The sequence below is a fragment of the Oncorhynchus mykiss genome, chromosome 14 (genome assembly GCF_013265735.2).
Source record: "Oncorhynchus mykiss isolate Arlee chromosome 14, USDA_OmykA_1.1, whole genome shotgun sequence".
In the NCBI taxonomy this organism is placed as follows: Eukaryota; Metazoa; Chordata; class Actinopteri; order Salmoniformes; family Salmonidae; genus Oncorhynchus; species Oncorhynchus mykiss.
This window is the reverse complement of record NC_048578.1, coordinates 8,454,371-8,473,931: the sequence shown is the minus strand read 5'-3', so window position 1 is coordinate 8,473,931 and position 19,561 is coordinate 8,454,371. Positions and strand designations below refer to the sequence as shown.

Here is a 19,561-nt window from a genome sequence, read left to right as displayed (position 1 = left end):
GCATCACCAACAAACTATCATGGTCCAAGCAGACCAAGACAGTTGTGAAGAGGGCACGACAAAACCTATTCCCCCTAAGGAGACTGAAAAGTTTTGGCATTGGTCCTCAGATCCTCAAAAATGTATTCAGCTGCACCATTGAGAGCACTGGTTGCATCACTGCCTGGTATGGCAACTGCTCTGCTTCCGACCACAAGGCACGACAGAGGGTAGTGCGCACGGCCCAGTACATCACTGGGGCCAAGCTTCCTGACATGCAGGACCTGGCGGTGTCAGAGGAAGGCCCTAAGAATTGTCAAATATGCCAGCCACCCTAGTCATAGACTGTTCTCTCTGCTACCGCACGGGAAGTGGTGCCGGAGCGCCAAGTCTAGGTCCAAAAGGCTCAACAGCGTCTAACCCCAAGCCATAAGATTCATGAACAGCTAATCAAATGGCTACCCAGACTATTTGCATCCCCTCCCCTTTTACACTGCTGCTATTCTCTGTTTATTATCTATGCATAGTCACTTTAACTCTACCTAAATGTACATATTACCACAATTACCTCAACTAACTGGTTCTCCTGCTCATTGACTCTGTACCGATACCCCCTGTATATAGCCTCGCTGTTGTAATTTTACTGATGCTCTTTAATTATTTGTTACTTTTAATACTTATTTTTTACTTAACACATAAGGGCTTGTAAGTAAGCATTTTACTGTTGTATTAGGTGCAATGGACATATAACAATGTATTTCCATTGACTGTTATTTCCTTCAATGGGATTTTTTTTTGTCTCTGTCATTTTGGCCTGCAACAGTTTTAATGATCTGCTTTTCCTTATTTTTTTAAATATTTTTTTGCTTTTGCTAACATAAACCCTCCCACTGGGAAAACCCTGGTTGAAAAGACATGTCTCAGAGTGATTTGTAATAGACTGTTATAGGCCCAATTAAAAAAAGTAAACATTGGCTGTTGATTACATCATATTTTTTTACATGGTGGGGTTCTGAATTTTTTTAAGAAAAAGTTTGGAATCCCCCAGAGTAGAGGATGCATTAGTACCATTGTTTCACCACAGAGTCTAGTTTGTAACTTCGGTAATATGCTAAATGACTGACATATGATACATAATCTTGAGTTGTCATGTAATGATGTGGCATCTCCACATGAAACAGTGTTTCTAGGTAGAGGCAGTGAAAGACCATGAATACAAATAAGGACAGGCTTTGTTATGACAGATTAATAGAATAACCTTTGACCTTGTTCTCATCCATCATAATCAAGACTGGGGTGTATTCATTACATCTTGCAACGGAACCCGTCTACGTTTAAGAACCAAACGGAAGCAAACAGAGCAAAACTTTGAGGGACCTACCTGAATTTGTCCAATAGAAACTCTAATTTTCGTTGTAAAACGTTTTTCATTTGGAGTAAACTGTTTCTGTTAAAAAACTTTTTGCAATGCAACAAACTAAATGTTTTGCAACAGAATTGGCGTAATGAATACACCCCAGGGTTTATGAAGGTGTACAGTGGACCTTATAAGTGTCCCAGATACATACTATTCTATAGGTAGGTTCTGAATGTTGCATCATTGATGATAAGAAGTGAGGTCCAGGTAACAAGAAATATAATGCACATTGTCATTATTTATTAATGAACGTTTACTTTGGACAACATAATCAAGTATATACAAGCAAATGTATGCCTGTTTTTAATTCTCCACTCATGGAAGTACGTCTACCAGTTATTGCAGACATAAGAAGCCCCTCTAAAATGTTATAATGACAGGGAGGGTATCAATGCTGTAGAAATCACATGACCCGCATTTCAGCTTGCATGTAGTTGGTATTAAAATGTTTCCAGGACCACCTTCTGTCCACTGCGTACATAGTGGCAATATTGCGAGAAAATACACATGTCCCTCGGCTCTTTTGTAACTAGCGTTATATTTTATGACATCGGGGCTCGGTCACGTTCCAGTAGAACTTAGCAATTAGTGGCCGTAGCTAGCAGCTGTTATTATTGCTCCGATCCAAAAGTGACAGAGGCAGAGAACGAAAGTGCGAGGGGGACTGCGAATTAGCTGGGTTAGCTAGCTAACTAGGAGGGCTGAAGCCAAGTAAGGCCTGTGACCGAGAGGATCGTGTTCCCTTCCGACAGAAACACGGCGAAATCATGGCCAACATCGCGGTTCAAAGGATAAAACGGGAATTTAAAGAGGTTCTCAAAAGCGAGGAGGTTGGTGATTTATTTTCTTCAATCGACCGTGAATGTAACGCTAGGTAGCTAGCAACGTTAGCAGAGTTTGTGTCAAACACGATTATTGCCTGTTGTTGGAAAGTAGTGTTTTGTTAGCTAACAGCTAGATAGCGGTACCAGTTGTTAACAAAAGCGAAGGACAAGGCGCTAGCTGGCTTGCAAGCGAAGGAAATGTGACTGGCTTTTTGCTAACTACGTTATCGTTAGTTATGACTGCTAGCCTACAGGAAACCTAGCGTTTCTAGCGAAGGTAGCAACCTAGTTAGGCCAGGGGTAGTGAAATAAGCCACGCAAATACGCTCACCCTGGCTTGATATGATTACAGAGGCGAAGACGTTAGATGTCTGGTTATTTAGCCAACAAGCTAGCTAAAAAGTATATTTGCCACACACCGCTAACGATATGTTACCACCAATGATTGTTATGTACATAATTGGTTACCACCAGGGTGCAACTTCTGCCGCAGAGGGTTCGAAATCTAACGTTAGTGTGACATTTTCTACCTGTGTTGTTGCAGGCTAGGTTGAAGAGAAATCATCATCAAATATTAGAAATGCATCAAAACACATTTTTTTTTAACTGGAAACGAATATTAGGGTTTTAGGGGAGAAAATGTAACTTTGGTTCAGGTGTTATACTTTATTTCATGTTATAGATGCTTCTCCCAGAAACACAGAACACTTTATTTCGTGAGGATAGGATTTACCATACATGTAGCTGAGCGGTCTTATTTTCAAGTTATTGAAAAAGGTCTCGGGACAGGTCCATGTTAATCCCTAGTCGATAAAGGCATCAAATCACCTGTCTGGATTCTTAAATTCAACATGTTTTGTCCAATATCTCAAGATAGGGTGGTCATATTGTTATGACGTCTTTTCATTTCAAATGCTATATTATGTAAATATGGCAGTATGGAGTACATAATTACAATAATGTAGTTTTATGCAAAACAGAGTTTGTAACAATTTGAACAAATGTATGAAATTAGAATACCACTTTTTATACTACTTTATGCAAATTAGATACTTAATACACACCCTCCCACCTCCCCACACACACACACACACAGCCTAACACAAATGAACACTTCTCACCTAAGTCTGAACTGTAACACAGAAGGTTCCTAGTTGGATAACACAGTTTACTTCTACGGTAGGCCTACACCCGAGTTGGGTTACATTGTAATGTTATTTTTGGTGTTGATGAGTTACTCTGGTGATGGGAGGATAAACTGCAGCAAGTAGTTAGCCTAAGCACAGAACAGAGTGAGCTGCATGCAAGAACCAGCTGCACAAAAGACAAGATGGGACATATTTTCAATTCACTGGTATTCAGCTATGTTTTTATTGATTTGTAGGGCTGTAGCCACTGAATTGTGGTAGTTTTTACTTGAAAGAATAAAACCATTAATCACAAAATTTGACGCTGGCACAATACAGCCAATGACGCGGCGTAAGGCCCTCCCCTCACAGCTAGCACCAACTGAACAAAAATATGAACGCAACATGCAACAGATGCGTTGGAGGTGGCTTATGGTAGAGAAATGAACATCAAATTCTTTGGGAACAGCTCTGGTGGACATTCCTGCAGTCAGAACGCTCCCTACAAAACTTGAGACATCTGTGGCATTGTGTTGTGACAAAACTGCACAATTTAGAATTTCCTTTTGTCACCAGTACAAAGTGCATCTGTGTAATGATCATGCTGTTTATTCATGTTCTTGATATGCCAAACCTGTCAGGTGGATGGATTATCTTGGCAAAGGAGAAATGCTCACTAACAGGGATGTCTCTCAAATTGTGCACAATTTGTTTACATAACCTTTTTGTGTGTATGGAAAATCTCTGGGATATTTTATTTCAGCTCATGAAACATGGGACCAACACTTTACATGTTGCTTGTATATTTTGTTCAGTGTAGTTCAGTCAAGACGTCCGTTGACTGTGAAACACCCTCAGGACTTTCCCATAGCTCTTGGCAATACAATGTCACATCGATCTTACTCTAGGTTGAGGAATACCCATCGCAATTATAAACACCGATTTGTGGGGTTTCACTAGAAGGGTTGGCCCACAGATTTGAATGTTCTTGGCACAGTATTGGGATTTTTATTGCCACATTGTTTTCAAATGATTTATGTATTTTGACGACCACATAATTTACATTTTGGGTGCGTTCGTAAATTCGCACTGGCTATCTACTCTGATTTCAGAGCACTCTTGTCTGAGTGTGCCAGAGCGCAGAATAGCTGATGAATTTACGAACGTTTAACAGCCGTTGAATATGGCCGGTGTCAGTAAACGTCACCAAAAAAGCTCAATTAAATTGCTGCCAGCAGCACACTTACAGTCACCAATGTTCTGGATAACATAAAAACAGCATAATCAGCTCTGCTAGGGCAAGTGACCATCCTACCAATCCTCGACTTTGGCGATGTCATTTACAAAATAGCCTCCAATACCCTACTCAACAAATTGGATGCAGTTTATCACAGTGCAATCCGTTTTGTCACCAAAGCCCCATATACTACCCACCATTGCGACCTGTACGCTCTCATTGGCTGGCCCTCGCTTCATACTCGTCGCCAAACCCACTGGCTCCATGTCATCTACAAGACCCTGCTAGGTAAAGTCCCCCCTTATCTCAGCTCGCTGGTCACCATAGCATCTCCCACCTGTAGCATACGCTCCAGCAGGTATATCTCTCTAGTCACCCCCAAAACCAATTCTTTCTTTGGCCGCCTCTCCTTTCAGTTCTCTGCTGCCAATGACTGGAACAAACTACAAAAATCTCTGAAACTGGAAACACTTATCTCCCTCACTAGCTTTAAGCACCAACTGTCAGAGCAGCTCACAGATTACTGCACCTGTACATAGCTCACCTATAATTTAGCCCAAACAACTACCTCTTTCCCTACTGTATTTAATTGATTTATTTTGCTCCTTTGCACCCCATTATTTTTATTTCTACTTTGCACATTTTTCCATTGCAAATCTACCATTCCAGTGTTTTACTTGCTATATTGTATTTACTTTGCCACCATGGCCTTTTTTTTGCTTTTTACCTCCCTTCCCACCTCATTTGCTCACATCGAATATAGACTTGTTTATACTGTATTATTGATTGTATGTTTGTTTTACTCCATGTGTAACTCTGTGTCGTTGTATGTGTCGAACTGCTTTGCTTTATCTTGGCCAGGTCGCAATTGTAAATGAGAACTTGTTCTCAACTTGCCTGGTTAAATAAAGGTGAAATAAAAAAATAAAGTAAAATGGTCAGTGAGGTCATCTTGTGTTTATGTCTGGAGGTAGCTAGCGAACGTTAGCCGGTTAGCTTGGATGCTTGACTACCGTTGCGAGGTCAGACTGCTCGGATGTACCCCCACTCCTCAGCCAGAGCGTCCAGTGTGCGCTCTGAGAGCAAAATGCTCTGAATTTACTAACGGACAGCCTGACAGCGCACTCTGGCACTTTACAAACACACCTTTAGTGGAAACAGATTTGTTTACTGCAGTATTTTGTAGAATTCTTGCATTGCGTCCATTGTCCAAATAATTTCAACATTTTATATTTAGTTGTGCAGAAATGATTTGTCTTCTATAAGTTAAGAAATATTGCCTAGTGTCTTGTCATTCTGTTATCAAAAACCCACATCTTTAAGATATTTTCCACTTTCTTTCCCTCATGAGGGAGGATAATGAAACTTCACAGAAAGAACAAGTCAAGTTAGACCTCCCAATTAGTTTGTTTTTACAAATACAAATGTGGTTTATGATTTATGAAGTAATTCAAATGCATTATTCTGTTACCAAATCTGTTAACCGAATGACTGCAACTGAATCGGAGACTATGGAAGTTCATAGTCACAAACCAAAGGAGGTTGGTGACTCCTTAATTGGGTAGAACGGGCTTGTGGTAACGGCTGGAGCGGAATGAGTGGAATGGTATCAAATGCAAACATATGGTTTCCATGTGTTTGATGCCATTCTCATTCGCTCTGTTCCAGCCATTATTATGAGCCATCCTACCCTCGGCAGCCTCCACAGCCGCAAACCCAGTAGTGTAGTGCTATCTTATTTAGGTGATGGAACGCAATTTTTGTTTATGACGTTGTTTCCTTTTGTACCGACAGGCTATTCAATAGGTTACATCTATCATTAAATAATATGCATAAAAGGCATCCTCCAATTGCAAACTGCCTATGCCCACACACAGATTGTCTCAAATATTTTATAATTTTAATAGCCTCCAATACCAAGTTAGGCATAGGCTACCTACTTTCAAAATAGGCCGTCACTGTCAATCGCGAATGATAATTCTTCACGTTTTACTGGTGAAACGTCAACAGCATCTGCGTGCCAATCCATTTGATTGATATCTCTGTTTCATGGGAATATGCATTTAGATGCTTTTGAATTACTGTTTCATGAGCGGATTAGAGCAGATGCGTTCTCTTGCATTTTGTTTCAGTCGAAGACAAATGGACTATGCTGCTTCAGCTGACCGTCGTAAAATCTCAATAGAAATTAGGTGTTTTTGGTGTAACAGGAACGTTCTAGGCCTGATACGCCATTATAGTCGGTTCTGTTATGTAAAATGCAAATTAATCATTGATGTTGCGAGACGTTGATTAAGCTTTTGTCTAACTTTACCAGATGAGCGCCGTGGTGAGAAGTGATGACCTATTTTTAATAATACGTGATGAGTAGGACTATTAAGCATCGTGTTTATTTGAAGCGGTTGGTGCTGAAAGGACGGCACCAGTGAAAGAGTGTGACCCGGCTCTACGTATTTTACCCGGCTCTATGGATGTGACTCACTGACACCACCCCTGGTTCGAGGGGAATAACGCAGCCCAAGAGTTAACACCCACACGGGAACTTTATTTAAACACACTGAGGAAGATGAACATGGGCTGTACACTACATGACACTACAAAAGTATGTGGACACCCGCTCAGTGAACATCTCATTCCAAAATCATGGGCATTCTGCTATATGGGCTGCTATAACAGCCTCCACTCTTCTGGGAAGGCTTTCCACTAGATGTTTGAACATTTCTGCGGGGACTTGCTTTCATTCAGCCATGAACATTAGTGGGGTCGGGCACTGATGTTGGACGATTAGGCCTGGCTTGCAGTCGGTGTTCCAATTCATCTCCAAGGTGTTCGAAGGAGTTGAGGTCAGGGCTCTGTGCAGGCTAGTCAAGTTCTTCCACACCGATCTCAACAAACCATTTCTTTATGGACCTTGCTTTGTGCACGGGGGCATTGTCATGCTGACACAGGAAAGGGCCTTCCCCAAACTGTTGCCACAAAGTTGGAAGCACAGGATCATCTAGAATGTAATTGTATGCTGTACCGTTAAGATTTCCCTTCCCTGGAACTAAGGGGTCTACCCCGAACCATGAAAAACAGCCCCAGACCATTATTCCTCCTCCACCAAACTTTATAGTTGGCACTATGCATTCGGGCATGTAGCGCTCACCTAGCATCAGCCAAACCCAGATTTGTCCGTCAGACTGCCAGATGGTGAAGCGTGAATCATCACTCCAGAGAACGCGTTTCCACTGCTCCAACGTCCAATGGTGGCGTAAAGCTTTACGCCACAACAGTTGAAACTTGGTATTGCGCACAGTGATCTTAGGCTTGTGTGTGGCTGCTCGGCCATAGAAACCCATTTCATGAAGCTCCCAACGAACAGTTGTGCTGACATTGTTTCCAGAGGCAGTTTTGGAACTCTGTAGTGAGTGTTGCAACCGAGGACAGAACATTTTTACACGCTTCAGCACTCGGCGGTTCCGTTCTGTGAGCTTGTGTGGCCTACCACTTCGCGGCTGAGCTGTTGTTGCTCCTAGACGTTTCCACTTCACAATAACAGCACTTACAGTTGACCGGGGCAGCTTAAGCAGGGAAGAAATTTGATGAACTGACTTGTTGGAAAGGTGGCATCCTATGACGGTGCTACATTGAAAGACACTGAGCTCTTTAATAAGTGGGGCCCCACAGAGGCGGGCCAGGATGTCCCCTGTGTCCATGGCCCAGCAGGTGAGCAGGCTCAGCGGCTCCCCAACTGAGGCAGGCCAACCCCCAGCAGCGGAGAGCAGGCATGGCACTGGTTCCTCCAGAGGCGGGCTTTGCCCCAGAGGTGGACCCAGGGCAAGCCCCAGAGAAGGTCCCACCGGTAGACCCAGAGTCCAGCCCAATACTGGTGAGTCCAAGGCAGATGGTGGATCAGTTCAGACCCCAGGAGCAGGAATAGGTAGTGCCCCTGGGACAGGACACTGGGGGGTGAAGTCTGGGTGGTCTGCCCCGATGAGGTCTGTTGAGTCCCCCACAGTTGAGGGTTGAGTCCAGCAGGACCAGGACTGGAGCTGGGTCAGGTGGTGCACGCTTGGGACCCAGGGCTGTGGCTGGGTCAGGAAAAGCTGTACTATCAGTAGCTGGTGACACCAGTGTGGCTGTGTCCCCCCCCATAGGCACAGGTCATGGCCGGACCGGTCATCGGAGGTAGCAGCAGACTGGTGCTGCTGGAGGGTCCTCTACTGCAGGGACAGCGTGTCGGATGGGCAGACAGGCTTGCCGTGTAGCTTTGACGGGTGATGATCTGGCGGCGGTGAGGAATAGGGTCCAGCCAGCGACATAGGCTCACTACCGTTCGGCGATGCTGCTGGAATCACATAGGAGAGGGTTCCCCCAGATTCCACAGCAGTGGAGGGGGGAATCGGGAAGGACATCTGTTGTGGGCTCAGTCTCTGTAGCAGGCAACTCCTGAGGAACGGCGGGGGCCGAGGACATGACGTGTCCCTGCCCGGTCTCAGTCGCAGCCGTGCCTGACAACGGTGCCAGGACCGGAGAAGCAATATAGTCACACCCGATGGTCACAGTCACACCTGGCAACGGTGCCGGGGCCGAAGAGACAAATTCCTGCTGCTGTCCTTCATATGACTGTCCGATGTTCTCCACTGCAACCTGTTGGAGAGGGCTCCCCTGACAGGATGAACCCTGGGATCTGGTCTTCTGTTGCATAATGTTCTGTTCAATACGGGCAAAACTGTCCTCCCTATGACGTATGCAGCCATGTCCACTGCACTGCAACTCCCTGGTACTCCCAATGTAGAATAATAAGTCACACGCTGAGTTGTTGGGGACGCGGCCCCACTTGGTGCTGAGTTGTATCCCAGAGGTGGAGGAGAAGGGGCCATAGGGTCCATGCTGCACCACATGGTAGAAGTTCACTGGATACCCCAGAGTCATACTTATCTTGTGGTGTTGAAGGGTAGCTCTGCAAAACAACAATTTGCAGTATAGCCTTATAGGCCTATGACCACATGCTATAGCCTAATGTAAACGCAAATACATATAGCTGAATAATTGCACTGTTTGCAAGGAGAGCTTTAGTTGCGAGTAGGCATTTCATTGTATTGTGTAGCTTACACTACGCTGGAACATAAATAAACGTTGATTTGATTAGCTGGAACACCTTACGGTTTGCCCTATTACGGAATAGAATCATGTATTTGCATATATTAAGCATGCTATCACATCTATTGACCATAACAATGTGAAATTGCAGGAAATTCATTTTAAAACAGCCAATTGATTGTTTATCAGGCTGTTGGTGTGGTGTATTCATGCATCTTAATGAACTATAACCTAAATGCATTTATTTTACATTTCCAGTCGCCCACCCTGACATAACAAGCTAGAACAGACCCTGCGTCTCAACCAATAGCCAATATAGTGTAAATATCCCAAGTAGGGTTACAGCAACTTTCAGAGCGGGTCAGGCTTGCTTGGGCTTTGTGGTGTCTACTGGTTTGGGTGTCCTCGGCAGAATGGTGTCCCCGTAACCGAGTGGTCACACACAGTTCTGGCTTCCACAGCTTAATAGTGTTGCACGGTATACTGAAACTTGGGTACTTTTTTTTTTTATACTATGATTTTTTTTAAAGACGTTTTGGTTCTAAATTGTATTATTATTTTTTTATTACTTTCTGCACTTCTGTCAAATGTCTCGCGGATCAAGCCTGTCTATCAGCTCAGCCGACCCCTTATTATAGCGCACCGTGCCTGGTCCACTTACTCATTGCTATCCTGCACTGGGAGTCTGGGATACATCATGTTAGCTCCCCACTCATGCTGCACAGAAGTTAACACACTTGAATAATGCGACACGGCATGTGGAAATGTTCATAACTGTTTGCAAAATAATGTCCCTACAGACTAGAGCACTTTACGATGCAAGAAGATACCGGTAGCTTTCGGATATCGTATCAGAATCTATGGCACAAGTCACTACTTTCAAACGTCTCATAATGTTGCTTGTTATCAAGGTATCTGTCATACTCAAGTGCAAGGAGACCGATCATGTGAAAGTATTAGTTCTCACTTCCGTGAGAATGTCTGTGTTGAGAGGAAGTTGGGATGAGGTACCCCCTGACGGATACCCCTCCTTTCCTTACACCCTGGCCCATGCTCTGTGACAGAACTAACTTTTGACTTCTCTTCTCACTGACAGACGAGTAAAAACCAGATAAAAGTGGACCTGGTGGATGAGAACTTCACAGAGCTGAAGGGGGAGATCGCAGGGCCACCTGATACACCGTATGAAGGTGAGAGGCCCAGGGGAGTTTACTGTCGTCTATTCAGACAGACCTAACAGCTTTACCTGGGACAGACTCGCCTGGGTTTACTTGAGGGCTGAGGCAGATTACCTAATTTACCGCAATAGGATTCAAAGCACTTTTTACCTCGAGTGAGCGTGGTTCATGTCATGCAAAAGGATACAGATTTCTTGCTGTGATTAATTATTTCCCCAAAAAATGTTTTCAGGTGGTAGATATCAACTAGAAATAAAAATTCCAGAAACTTATCCCTTCAATCCACCAAAGGTAGGTGTGTGTGTGTGTGTGTGTATCAAACATATTCTGATGTTTGTCATTCAGTTGTGTACTTTGTCAACATTGACCTGTGCCAGGGTGAAGTCCTTGCTAATTGATTTGCTTGTTTATGTGCTTCCTGTGGCCCCCCAGGTACGATTTATCACGAAGATTTGGCATCCCAACATCAGCTCAGTCACAGGTGCAATATGTCTGGACATCCTCAAAGACCAGTGGTGAGTCACTTTATTTCAACACTCTAAAATCGAATTTCTTTTCATTGTCTTGGTTAAGGCTGATCCCAGGTCTTACTACTCTGTGTACCCTCTGTGTGTCTGACAGGGCGGCAGCTATGACGCTGAGGACAGTGTTGCTGTCACTACAGGCCTTACTGGCAGCTGCAGAACCAGATGACCCACAGGACGCTGTGGTGGCCAATCAAGTGAGAGGAACACTGTGTGCATGTGTGGGAGAGGGAGAGCATAAGTATGCCTGGAATGTCTTGCAGATTTTGTAATGTGTGTTTTTTTTTAGACTTGCTCTGTCTCCTCACTGGTTTATTCTGCAATGTGTTGGTCAAAACAAGCATTGTGATTGGTTGAGATGTTTTCTAAGCCAGCCATACTAAAAAACCTGTTCAGCACGGGTAAGCCTATGATGCAAAAATGGGCATCTTGTGTTCTGATCCATCTGAGAAATCCCTGCTCCATCCGCTGTCCCATCAGCCCAGCCAGCCATATTCGTTAAGTTGGTCTCCACTGTAAAACGCATCTAGACATTATTTGCTTCTAGCTTAACATTTGGTTTGCAACAAGTGGGGTTTGTGCCAACGTTGCTGTCTGTCTCTCGGCATTTGCAACATTATTATGGTATTGAAATTCGATCTCCGCTGTCCTATTGAGAATTAGTGTCAGGACGAGACGGACATCTTTTCTCAGCCATTCGAAATCATGAATCAGCATAATCCTCAAACGCTGATTTCTCACAGTGCATTCTGAAAGTAGTCAGACCCCTTTTTCCACATTTTGTTACGTTACAGCATTATTCTGAAATGTATTAAATTGTTTTTCACATCAATCTACACACACTACCCCATAATGACAAAGAAAAAACGGATTTTCAGATTTTTTTTTGCAAATTGATAAAAAGTATTCCGACCCTTTACGCAGTACTTTGTTGAAGCACCTTTGGCAGCGATTATAGCCTTGAGTCTTCTTGGGAATGACGCTACAAGCTTGGCACACCTGTATTTGGGGGGCATTCTTCTATTTGGGGGGTTTCTCCCATTCTTCTTTGCAGATCCTCTATTTTCAGGTATCTCCAGAGATGTTCAAGTCCGGGCTCTGGCTGGGCCACTAGAGGACATTCAGAGACTTGTCCTGAAACCGCTCCTCCATTGTCTTGGCTCTGTGCTTTGGGTCATTGTCCTGTTGAAAGGTGAACCTTTGCCCAAGTCTGAGGTCCTGAGCACTCTGGAGCAGGTTTTTATCAAGGATGCTTTGCTCCGTTCATCTTTCCCTCGATCCTGACTAGTCTCCCTCCCAGTCCCTGCCGCTGAAAAGCATCCCCACAGCATGATGCTGCCACCAACGTGCTTCACTGTAGGGATGGTGCCAGGTTTCCTCCAGATGTGAAGCTTGGCATTCAGGCCAAGGAGTGGAGTCTTGGTTTGATCAGATCAGAGAATCTTGTTTTTCATGGTCAGAGTCCTTTAGGTGCTTTTTGGCAAACTCCAAGTGGGCTGTCATGTGTGTCTTTTACTGAGGGGTAGCTTCCGTCTGGTCACTCTACCATAAAGGCCTGATTGATGGAGTGTGATTGTGGAGGCCAGGTAAATATGGTCAAATAGCCCTTACACAACCTGGAGGTGTGTTTTTTGGTAGTGATGATAGTCCCACTAAGCGTAAACCAGATGGGATGGTGTATCGCTGCAGAATGCTGCGGTAGCCATGCTGGTTAAGTGTGCCTTGAATTCTAAATAAATCAGTGTCAATTCTTAACATTTTCTGAATTGACCTTCATGTCTTAAAGTAATGATGGACTGTCATTTCTCTTTGCTTATTTGAGCTGTTCTTTGTCAATTACTTTGTCAATTACCAAATAGGGCTATCTTTTGTATACAACCCCTACCTTGTCACAACACAACTGATTGACTCAAACGTATTAAGAAGGCAATTCCACAAAGGAACTTTTAACAAGGCACACCTGTTAATTGAAATGCATTCCAGGTGACTACCGCATGTAGCTGGTTGAGAGAATGCCAAGAGTGTGCAAAGCTGTCATCAAGGCAAAGGGTGGTTACTTTGAATAATGTCAAATATAACATGTATTTTGATGTAACCTTTTTTGGTTACTACATGATTCCATATGTGTTATTTCATAGTTTTGATGTCTTCACTATTATTCTACAGTGTAGGAAATAGTAAAAATAAAGAAACCCTTGAATGAGTAGGTGTTTGCAAACTTATTTTTAATACATTTGCAAAAATGGGGCATTGTGTGTAGATTGAGGACATTTTTTATTTAATCAGTTTTAGAATAAGGCTGTAACTTAACAAAATGTGGAAAAAGTCATCAGGTCTGAATACTTTCCGAATGCACTGTATACAAAGAAATGTCAATAGAAAAACAGGTGAAACAAAATGAAAGGCAGCTACTGTTATTCTACCTGCACAGTTTGACGTGACTGTGTTAGCCGTAGTTGGCTAGCTAGCAAGCAAGGGATGAGAGCCGGCAACGGAACATTTAGAACCAACGACTGGGATATTGAACAGAGTTCATGACTGGATCGCGTCTCTGGCAGCTTAACCGATAGAATGAACGGTCAGCTGGCTTGGCTAGTAACCATAGATGCATTGGGACTAGCCTATATTTTTGTTGAGGGATGATATAGTAGCTGATGAATGGGTTGATAACCCGTTGTAGAAAAGCAATTGTACACTCGCTTATGCAAAACACTTTCTTTTTTTTGCACAAAATAATAGCTAATAAAGTAGTTTTAGCATGCCCGCTCGTGTTCAATTGCTTTACTAAATTGTAGCCTAGTGATGTTTTGTATACTGCCAACTCAGTGTTGTGTGTTCTCACTCTTCAGTATAAGCAGAACCCAGAGATGTTCAAACAGACGGCCAGACTCTGGTCTCATGTGTACGCCGGCGCCCCCTCCTCCAGTCCAGAGTACACCCGCAAAATAGACAAACTCTGTGCCATGGGCTTCGACAAAGTGAGTGGGCCCCACGTGACTAGCTCTAATGCTGTCTCAGCAGTCGATACCTTCATAACTCATATACATTTTATGGTTCACCGATGGATCTGTTTTGTGTTTGAATACTGTAGCATAGTTATGACTGTGTTATAAACTTCCTTCTCTACTGTTTGTCCCGTCTCCACAGAATGCAGTAATAGTGGCGTTGTCGTCGAAATCCTGGGACGTGGAGACTGCGACAGAGCTACTGCTTAGTAACTGAGTCTCAACAGCCCCCTGGTCCCAAATCACCCCTGACCCCATCTGACCCTCCATACACACCCTCTCCTTAAGTCTCCCTCCATCTGAAGCCCTCCTCTGTTCCTCTGACCCCTTACCTCCACACCTGTTGGATACTCCCTCTCAACCTCCTGGCACTTCTCCCCTTAGTCATAATCACCATCGTCTCTGCTCTGTACCATGCTCCAGCTTTCCTGCCATCTTCACATTGGCACTATACCCTTCCATTTCACATACCTCAATCAAATGACTTGAACCAAGTGCCCTTCCTCTGTGCGCATGCTGGATCCCATTCACACGCTGGCTTTGTCCAAACACTCTTCACTGGCATCCTATTTAACTATACAATCCTTTTACATCAGCTATGACCTTGAAGAAAGTAAGGAAGCAGTGTTAGATTGTTTGAACAGAGCCATTTTCTTAATCTCCTCCATCTCCACTCTTTTGGCACTTGCTAGGAAACATTACAGATTTTTTTTTTTTCCTTGCAGTAGTCACATCCGTATCATGCCCATCATGTCACCTGTCTTAAGAGTTTTAACTTCCCAAACTCCCCTCCCCAGCCCTCTCCATCAGCAGGTAGCCCCACCCCCCTCATGATTCATAATCATCACTTTCCTCCTCCCACTTTTTTATTTGGTTCTGGCCTCCTACAGGAAGACATTTGGATTCCCATTTTTAAAAAGAAAGAAAACAAAGCGTAAAACACTCACCTCATTGTTCACCGATAACGCTACTCAAGCAAATTGAGACTGGAAGTTAAAAAAAATGTCAAGAATTCATCTGTAAATAAAGCTATTAAAGTCTGTGTAAATTAATCCAAAATGTGTGGAATGTGAATTATGTGCTTTTTAAGAAGAGCTTAATATTGTAGAATTATTTTTGATTTTGTGTGTGCAATTTAGTAGTCTTCCGTGTGTGTGTGTGGTGTGTGTGTGTGTGTGTAAAAAATCTAGGGTGAGAAGCAAAATGGATGATGCTGGGGAAACAAAGTCCAGTGGGAATTATATACTTGGGAAAAGTAGAACGGGCATATTCATTATAATAGAATTGTGTGCATGTAACAATGCTGCATACATATGCATATTTATTTCAATAAGTGTATTTGTATGCACTGCACCAAAGGAATTAATAAATTGGTTCAACCTGTGGGTAAAGATGATTCAAACTCAACATGCTGCTGGATCAGCGGAGGAGCAAGATTGACGTATCAAACAATGGGCTCTCCGTTGCGAAAAAGCCGCAGAGCAGATTGTCTGCTTAGTCAGGCGAGAGTTATTAGTCAGAACACAACCAGATGGCAGGGTAGGTAGCATGTGTCTGAGCCAGCCTCGCCAACAAGTCCATCTTTTATCACAGGAGTGGACCTGGCAGAGCTCTCTTATACCCATATGGCAGCCTGCGTGCCTGCACTGGGAAGAATGCCCCTACACGCTTGTGTGTATCAGTCTGTGTCCCTGGGAGTAGTCTATACTGTGTGTACGTAGACCTACACTCTTAGAAAAAAGGTGCTAAGGGTTCTTCGGTTTGTCCCTTTAAGGGAACCCTTTCTGGTGCTAGGTAGAACACTTTGCAAAGGGATCTACCTAGAACCCTCTGAATGGTTCTACCAGCCTTACCTGCATTTTATTAAATTTTTATTATATATATATATATATATATATATATATTTTTTTTTACAGTACATTACATATATAAGGCTTTTCTTTTAGGGCCTACATTACTTAAACAAACTAAATTCCTGTTTTACATTAGGCCTGCAAGTCACATGCTGGCTTGCAAAGTGATGTGTAAATCTAATTGGAATCCAGCCAGAGTGAGGATGTCCAACAAAAGCGGAGGTGTATAACGATGCCTCCCTTCACCACAAATGCCTTCTTTACCAGGTTTATCGTATTGTACATTGCTCTCTGTTACTCTTTTGTATCGTCATTAGCATAGAATACACAATCCCAATTTAAACTCCAAGACGCAAGAAATCTGAAAAAACTAAAAAGTAGATTTTGCTGATTTATTAACGCATTGGACCATTCGCGGGCCGTAATTTAAAAACTCCATGGATAGTGGTAAAACCATGACGTCATATATGGATTCCCATATCTTTATGCAACATCGCCATTTTAACTTTTAACCACCTACATTCAGAATTACTGTCTGGGAGGGAGGATTGTTTATGGAGACTACCTAAATTATGTAAACTGGAATAACCATCTGACCCAGTAATAGGTGCATTTACAAACAGATTGGATTCGTTTCGATAAATGGATGCTACTTATCCTTTGTGTAGCATAAGATCAATCAATCAGACAATGTGCATGCAAAAACAGATCTTGAGACAAACAATTCTGAAAATCACCCTGCAATGTTCAACTGACTTAGGTATCCCCCTTGCCCAATAGAGCATGCTGGGATATATTATAATGGTTGGGTGTGGTTTTAAGTGTTACTCTACACAGAGTAAAAATTACACAATCACACAACTCTGGTTATTAACGCCACCACGGAGCGTTAATTTAACTATTTACTAGTTAATTAAACTCCCGAATCAACACTATAAATGTTACACTAAAAAATCCACACTAGTTAACCCTGGCCAATTTTCTGTGTACAATATGTTGGTTCACTCAGACTCCCTTCTACTATTCTACTCTCTGCTCAATGAAAATCCCAGAAAAGAGTCATTTGAAAGTTTATATCTTTGCCATGATTTCTTTCTATGTCAATAATGTACAAAAGCTCTGACAAAGTCCTCGAGGCCGAAACGTAAAGCTTATTAAAGAGCAGTGATACTATCAAGAGCAGTGATACTATCAAGAGCAGTGATACTATCAAGAGCAGTGTGCGGGTTTCTAGTTTTTTTCTAAACTTATTCAGCTGTTACCATGCACCTGCAGCAAAGATAGTGCAGATGTGTGATTGCCTTTTTGAATTTTGAAGTACTGTGTATGTAAAATGATTAAAACCTCTTAAATGTAACTACATGTAATATTAAATGTACCAGTCAAAAGTTTGGTCACACCTACTCATTCAAGGGTTTTTCTATATTTTAGAGTAATAGTGAAGACATCAAAACTATAATGTAACACATATGGAATCATGTAGTAACCCAAAAAGTGTTAAGCAAACCAAATATATTTGATATTTTAAATTCTTCAAAGTAGCCACCCTTTGCCCTGATGACGGCTTTGCACACTCTTGGCATTCTCTCAACCAGCTTCATGAGAAATGCTTTTCTAACAGTCTTGAAGGAGTTCCCACATATGCTGAGCACTTGTTGGCTGCTTTTCCTTCACTCTGTGGTCCAACTCATCCCAAACCATCTCAATTGGGTTGAGGTCGGCTGATTGTGGAGGCTGGGTCATCTGATGCAGCAATCGATCACTTTCCTTTTAGGTCAAATAGCCCTTACACAACCTGGAGGTGTGTTGTGTCATTGTCTTGTTGAAAAACAAATGATAGTCCCACTAAGCGCAAACCAGATGGGATGGCGTATTGCAGCAGAATGCTGTGGTAGCCATACTGGTTAAGTGTGCCTTGAATTCTAAAGAAATCACAGACAGTGTCACCAGCGAAGCACCATCACACCTCCTCCTCCATGCTTCACGGTGGGAACTACACATGCAGAGATCATCCATTCACCTACTCTGCGTCTCACAAAGACACGGCGGTTGTTACCAAAAATCTCAAATTGGGACAGATTTCCACCGGTCTAATGTCCATTGTTCTTTTCTTGGTCCAAGCAAGTCTCTTCTTCTTTAGTAGTGGTTTTGGCAATTTGACCATGAAGACCTGATTCACGCAGTCACCTCTGAACAGTTTATGTTGAGATGTCTCTGTTACTTGAACTCTGTGAAGCATTTATTTGGGCTGCAATTTCTGACTGATATATTCTGTATACCATCCCTACCTTGTCACAACACAACTGATTGGCTCAAACGCATTAAGAAGGAAAGAAATTACACAAATGTACTTTTGACAAGGCACACCTGTTAATTGAAATTCATTCCAGGTGACTACCTCATGAAGCTACAGGATTTCACCTTCCTTATAACTGTAAAATACATATTTGTATGTTTAGTGTTGGAGAAAATGTGCATATTTTCTAAAGATCTCTCTTGATCAAAACATCTGTGAACATCACACAGAGCTCTAGCTTGGCTTCCTGAACTTGCCTTTCATCACATATGCATCTTGACCATTTATGACAAAACACAAAGTGTTATTTATTTAAAATCTATTAATTATTTTAGATTAATGGCTATAAGTCGATCTCTGAATGTGCTATAGTGATGAAACCACTCTCTCCTGCTGCACTACAATGTATTGCAGGCGTGTGCTTTGTCAGTGGCTGTGACATAGGGTTCAGCCAGGAGTTGATGGACAGTCGGAAGAACGAATTAAATAGTAGGAGGGACATCCAAGCTACAAGTGGTTTCTGATTTCACATCCTACATAAAACAGGGAACTTTACATCTAAGAGGTTTTTAAGGAATGCCAGATACATGTACAAATATTCCCATGTAGGTACAGTTTAAAACAAACTCCTGATGTTTAAGTTTAAACAATGAAGTAAACACTAACGCTCAGGCACTATTTAAAATAAAGAACAAAATACAATTTAAAAGCTTATTCAGATTCAGAAGGGTTCTAGAATCCTTCTTTCCTTCTGTTACAAAACCACTAACCTAGCGTAGCAGGCGTAAAAGAAACGCCTGAAACTAGATCCCTACATACTGGTCATGAGGAGAACAAAAAAAATGTTGGGGGAGGTTCTCTTCTGCACTGTTCATCCAATCCAGTAAATGTGAAGGAGTTAAGATGGAGTGTCACCTTGTTAAGGTCCAAAAGCGGAAGTCGCGTCACTGGCTCTCTTTCCATTTCCCCTGAAAACTGGAACATCTGGTTGTTGGGGACTCGAGAGAGGCTACAAAACCCCCTAACTAGCGTTGTT

General features: G+C 42.7%; 1 protein-coding gene across 1 annotated transcript; it reads left to right on the top strand.

Moving 5' to 3' along the window:
- The first annotated feature begins 1,797 nt into the window (after positions 1-1,797).
- LOC110488709 (ubiquitin-conjugating enzyme E2 K) lies at positions 1,798-15,429 on the top strand. The gene is made up of 7 exons (XM_021561027.2): positions 1,798-2,226; positions 10,766-10,859; positions 11,080-11,138; positions 11,280-11,362; positions 11,469-11,568; positions 14,221-14,349; positions 14,519-15,429. The coding sequence occupies exons 1-7, from the start codon at positions 2,164-2,166 to the stop codon at positions 14,591-14,593; spliced, it is 603 nt and encodes a 200-aa protein (XP_021416702.1). The 5' UTR covers positions 1,798-2,163; the 3' UTR covers positions 14,594-15,429.
- Positions 15,430-19,561: the final 4,132 nt, after the last annotated feature.